The sequence below is a fragment of the Sus scrofa genome, chromosome 4, assembly GCF_054392235.1.
Source record: "Sus scrofa isolate SSC_HxYL_T2T_F1_AM1 chromosome 4, Sscrofa_HxYL_maternal_Yorkshire_Landrace_v2.0, whole genome shotgun sequence".
NCBI lineage: Eukaryota > Metazoa > Chordata > Mammalia > Artiodactyla > Suidae > Sus > Sus scrofa.
Window position 1 is genome coordinate 44,787,763 of NC_139386.1, and position 6,000 is coordinate 44,793,762.

General features: G+C 41.1%; 1 protein-coding gene across 1 annotated transcript in view; it reads left to right on the forward strand.

The window, feature by feature from the left end:
• RUNX1T1 (RUNX1 partner transcriptional co-repressor 1) overlaps window positions 1-5,694 on the forward strand; it is a 135,263-nt gene extending 129,569 nt beyond the window's left edge. Inside the window, 1 exon segment of the mRNA XM_021089123.2 lies at window positions 4,763-5,694. Within this exon segment, the coding sequence (XP_020944782.1) occupies window positions 4,763-5,038 (276 nt within the window). The 3' untranslated portion in view covers window positions 5,039-5,694.
• Window positions 5,695-6,000: the final 306 nt, after the last annotated feature.

Genomic DNA, 6,000 nt, shown 5'->3' on the forward strand with positions numbered 1-6,000 from the left:
AGAGCTTCAACTCATCATTTCTGTTTCCATATGTAATATTAGTACATTAACAAAAGGGAGGGTTGTGTTCTGCCTCCTGTTCATCATCTGCATCATAGCCTAACTTTGGTCAGCAGCTGATTCCCACTTTGCAGCTAAGGGAGAAAAATATTCGTTATGCTGAAAATAAAGGAAAACTATAAAGAGCCATTAGCTTTGGGAATGAAATTTGCTATGAAATAATATTCTCAAACTTTCTATACAATTGTGGTAATTCAGTCACCAGCATCATTCAAGACTGAAAAGGAAACTCAGTTTTTTGAAAAATGAATGAAACAAGCAGCTATATTAACTTAAACCAATGACCACCTTTATCCCTGCCTTTACACATACACCCCTGGATAGTATACACAATTTGTTAATGGCAGAAAGCTTAGAAACTTAAAATGATTCAAGTTAGAGTACAAGTAAGATTCTGCACATCCCACAGTTTCCAGAAAGTGACAGTTGAGAGGCCAGGTGCCACTGATCAGGCCTCAGTCTTGCAGCAGATATGGATTAGTTAATAGGAAAGTCTGTAGAGCCACCCAAGAAAAATTAATACAAATTGCTTTGTTTGCTAATGAACTTTTGAAAAGGAATGTGCACTTTGGAGTTTTCTGTCCGTTCAACACTTGCACTAAAGTTCCCTACATATTCGTGGCAGTATGATGGTGAGAGCAATAAAAATATGAAGGTTTTTCCCACCAGCTTATTTGAATTGCTTTCTCATTGTTGCATCTTCTTAAAGTCACAGGTGGGTTTTGTCTCAGTGGTGGGTGGTAAATGAATGGGATTGAAGAACTTTGGAATGGGACTAGAGGTAAAACTAGCCCCAGAGCCTTTAAATCCTGGGTTAGAATCCAGAGATGCTAGGCAGAAAGGCTTAATTCCCAGCAGCTTCATGATCCAAAACATCTGTTTCTATATTTGGCATAATTCCACTTTTTTATTTGTAAAATTGTTCCCATCTTTGAAAACACTTTACAAAAAAAAGAGGTCCCCATTCTGTCTCCTCATTCCACTCCCCAACACATGCATTTGTAATTACCTGGTTTAGTCTGTGTGTTTAATCAGCTTAAATTGAGAAGGTTGCCTACATCTGATTTCAGTCTGAAGGAGCCAGTAAGTACTGGGCAGTTACCGCCTTGTGTCTGCCAAGATGTGCCTCTGCCAGAAAACGGATAGGACTCACACTAGGGTATTTCCTAAAGAAGCCACTTGACTCAGATTAGATGTTTAATTTCCTAAAAATATTGTTTTGGATCTGGGTCTCTGTTCTCTAATTGGGATTTTTTGATGTAATTTAGGAATTTCACTTATTTCTGAGTTTGTTACAGGATCCAGCTGGCATTGTTCTAAATGTCTAAAGCTCAAGGAAATAAACTTCCCTGCATACTGAGTGTCTTACCCCACTGCTCTAGAGCCTGGGCCACAATGTTTGTTCACATCTTTGTGGGCACATTGTCCATGCAATAAGATTGAATTAATTTTCAGGAAGAAAGGCTTCTAGTTATGGTAATGAAGCCTCTGATGAGTGATACATATTTTTTGAGATATTTTCCTGGTTAAATTAAAACTGAAGGAGAAAAAATTACTTTGTCCTGATACTATTAATTTTAATTCCATTTTAATTTATGACAATCTATAAATTAGACTTTTAGATTTCTATTTTTTTCTTTTTATGGCCTCCTCTGTGGCATATGGAAGTTTATGGGTTAGGCATCAAATTGGAGCTGCAGCAGCCAGCCTGAGCCATAGCTATAGCAATGCCAGATCTGAGCTGCATCTGTGACCTACACCACAGCTTGCAGCAAGAATGGATCCTTAACCCACTGAGCAAGGCCAGGGATCACACCCCCATCTTCACAGAGACTATGTCGGGTTCTTAACCTGCTGAGCCACCACAGGAATTCCTAGATTTCTTCAATTATGTCCACTTAAAACACCTCCCATTAGCCAGAGTTTGAGAGCCTAAAGTTTTATTTTTTTACCCCTTCATTGAGCTGTGATTTCTAAATAGTAAGGGAATACGAACATAGAGCTGAGCTTTTTCTAAAACTTTAAACCATATTTGAGTTTCTAAGGCTTCCAGCACTTGAAAGGCTCTAGAAGTCCCTTTATTTGTTAGTAAAATCAAGATGACTGCTAGAAAGTCCTTTTGCATATTTTGCAGAGTGGTAAAGCCACATAGACCAGGGTGGTGGGATGAAAAGCCCAGTGGGGTATTTTCAGTAGGATTATGAGCCCATTTTATGCCATACAGCCAACATGCTGAAAGCAGAATAATTGCAGGGAGCACAGCAGGGAGATTTTTAATATCCATATATATCAGGGCTTTAAAAAATATTTTTAAATTGTGACTCAATCACAAACCCTCAGCTGGTTGGAATTACCAAATTACAGTCAGAAGTTTGTTTCGTAAGAAAATAATCAAAACCAAGGAAGATAAAAGGATTAATGGTACGAAGCACTTGATATAGCATTTCACAATGAGGATGGTCTTCCCAAAGGAACCACAAACATTTTAAATGGCTTCCAGAGGTTCCCCCTCCTTCTGTCTCCTCCCTGTCGCTCGTTCCCTTCCCAGGATTTGTCCCATGCAGGTCCTCTTCCTCTCTTGTATGTCTGTGCTGAGATTTCATGGTGTGTTTATCTCCCAGTTTGAAACTGAGAGGCAACCTTATTTCTGCTTTTCTCACCTCTTGCAAAGCACTAGCAGAGACTGCCAGTAGGCTTTCTAGTGTTCCTAAAACTCTAGTTTTTAGTGTCCTCTACTTTGATGACTACTCAGAGTTGCTGAGGTGCAGATGCTCTTCAGAGGAATTCCGTCACCTGAAAAGCATTGTATGCAGGTAGAATTTTTATTTACCCAGTTTTAGTATTTCTGGTCTTTTAAACCAAATCAGACGATCTGATTCATTCATTTCACAGGTATTTATTGAGCACCTACTATACATATCAGGTACCGTTATGGGTGCTTAGACTATATCAGAAAAAAATAAACCCAACATCCAGTCTCCAGGGAGCTGAAGCAAAGAGATTGTTTTGAGACTGCCCTACCATTTGGTTGTCAGGTACACTGAATTGGGAAGAACTAAATGCATGCCTCACTCTTTCTGGTCTGTGGTGGAGCAGGCAATAAAATCCTTTCTCTAGTCCATTCTGTTGCTTTGAATCTAACAGAGCATCCTCATAGTTCCTTTGTGATTCTATAGTGTCTAGAAGGAAGAAACTTCTGCCAACACTGTTGCCGAAATATATTGGCTGCTTCTGTACACCAATGCCAAATAGAAATATAAAGACAGAGTTGGAGGAAACAGGAAAAAGTAGTTTTAATTGCCAGGCAAAGAGGGGAACACATCAGTCTAGTGCCTCAAGGACTACGCCCCCTTTTGGAGGGGCTGGTGAGGAATCTTAGGATGTTAGGGAAGCAGGTGATCAGCTCGTGGACATTTTCCCAATTGGCGTGGTGCGGTAATTGGGAGTCAGCGTTATCAGCCTTCTGGGTCCAGCTGGTCTGGGGTTTATGTGCTTTTGAGCAGCATACAGTTGACATCTTCCACCCAGTGGGGGCTTTAGCACCTGCAAAACAGCTCCAAGGACATGGCTCAGAATAGTATCAGAGTAGTCTTTGGAGAAGAACTGAAGGTCCTTTGTTGAATGGCTAAATTATTATTACTATTTTCTTTTTTTGTTGTTGTTCTGTATTTTCTTACTTCTCTGATTAAATTGGTTCTTTGACTAAAGTTTTTCTATGGAGGCAGGTGGAGGACAAGAGTGAGGGAGTCTACTCTGGGAAGGCCTCACAGGGTCCTGCTTGGTTACAGAAGTGGTATCTTTGTGTCTTTCTACAGTGGTATTGGTATTAGAAAGGAGGCGATTTAGACAGAGCAATTATTAGTATGGGTGTACAGAGAATTTATTTATTTTATTTTATTTATTTATTTGTATTTTTTAGGGCCACACTCACGGCATATGGAGGATCCCAGGCTAAGGTCGAACTGAAGCCACAGCTGCCAACCTACGCCACAGCCACAGCAATGTGGGATCCAAGCTGTGTCTGCGCACCTACACCACAGATCATGGCAATCCCAGATCCTTAACCCACTGAGCAAGGCCAGAGATCGAACTGGCAACCTCATGGTTCCTAGTCAGATTTGTTTCCCCTGAGCTGTGATGGGAACTCCTGAACAGAGAATTTAGATGTGAATATAGACAAACTTAAAGAGAAGAGATTTTATAATAAAAATGAAAAAGAGTCTCAACTAGTTTGTTTAGATGTCATAATCGTTGTTGGCAGAAAAGTCTGGGCAGTCATCACACCAAAACCTATATCTTCAGTGTGTTTAGTGAGTTTGCATACATACCTAGATTTTTCATTCTGATAGTTCTTAAAAGTAAGGGGAGCTGGAGTTCCCATTGTGGCTCAGTGGAGACAAATCTGACTAGTATCCATGAGGACTCAGATTTGATCCTTGGCCTCGCTCAATGGATTAAGGATCCGGCGTTATTGTGAGCTGTGGTGTAGGTTGCAGACCCGGCTCAGATCTGTCATCGCTGTGACTGTGGCATAGGCCAGCTCTACTTCAATCCCTAGCCTAGCAACCATATGCTGTGGGTGCGGCTTTAAGAAGAAAAAAAGACAAAAATAAGGGGAGCAGAGCTGCCTTGTTTTATTTCCTTAGACTTTAGTCTGATTGATGTAATAATTTGGGATTTCACTTTCTTCCATCCTCTTTAGAGTTGCTGGAATTGTGGCCGTAAAGCAAGTGAAACCTGCAGCGGCTGTAACACAGCCCGATACTGTGGCTCGTTTTGCCAGCACAAAGACTGGGAGAAGCACCACCACATCTGTGGACAGACCCTGCAAGCCCAGCAGCAGGGGGACACGCCTGCTGTCAGCTCCTCCGTCACACCCAACAGTGGGGCCGGGAGCCCAATGGACACACCACCAGCAGCCACCCCGAGGTCAACCACCCCGGGAACCCCTTCCACCATAGAGACAACCCCTCGCTAGGCGTGCACCCAGAACTGTCGGAGGAAAGACACCACAACCAACACGAAACCAGTTCCTCATCCTCAGATGCTCAAAGTTGTTTTTTTGTTTGTTTGTTTATAGATGAACTATCCTATTTCAGTATTTCAGCAAGAGAGAACCTGACTGTATCTTGAGGCGGTAGTAAAACAGAGGGCCAGTAACGGGTCGTAATGACTTATTGTGGATAACAAAGATATCTTTTCCTTAGAGAACTGAAAAGAGCAGAGAATATAACATGAAATGATAGATTTGACCTCCTCCCTGTTATTTTCCAGTAGCTGGGATTTTAAACTAGATGACCTCATTAACCGATGCTTTACCAAACAGCAAACCAAGAGATTGCTAATTGCTGTTGAAAGCAAAAATGCTAATATTAAAAGTCACAATGTTCTTTATATACAATAATGGAAAAAAAAAAAAAAAAAAAAAAGGAAAACCCTCAAGGGCATGAGCATTGGCTACAGCGGTAGACGTTTTAACAAGAAGATGAATGGCGTCCGTGGGTTGCTAACTGAACTTTGAAGACCCGCTACAAAACGCGCAGATGTGTAGCATATTGGAAGGAGACACAGATGTTTGGTTTTTTTCCTGTTTCTGAAAAGAAATAATAATATCCAGGTCAACAGAACGAAAAATGAAAGATGATTTGCAGTGGGATGTGTGAATACAGCAGCAAGAAAAAAAAAATGCCATAACACAAAAGGCTCCTTTATATATATACGTGTGTGTGTATATGTATACACACACACACAAACACACACACACACACACACACACACACACACAGAAGTAAGAGACTCAGCCTGCAGTTATTAGCATCCTGGCAGCTTTGACACCAGCCGGCTGCCCTAAACAACCCTCAACGTTTCTTCACTTTTGCAAGGTTCCACAGAGCAAGACATTGGGTCTATTCCAGCTCATTCATTTTATATTGAAAAATA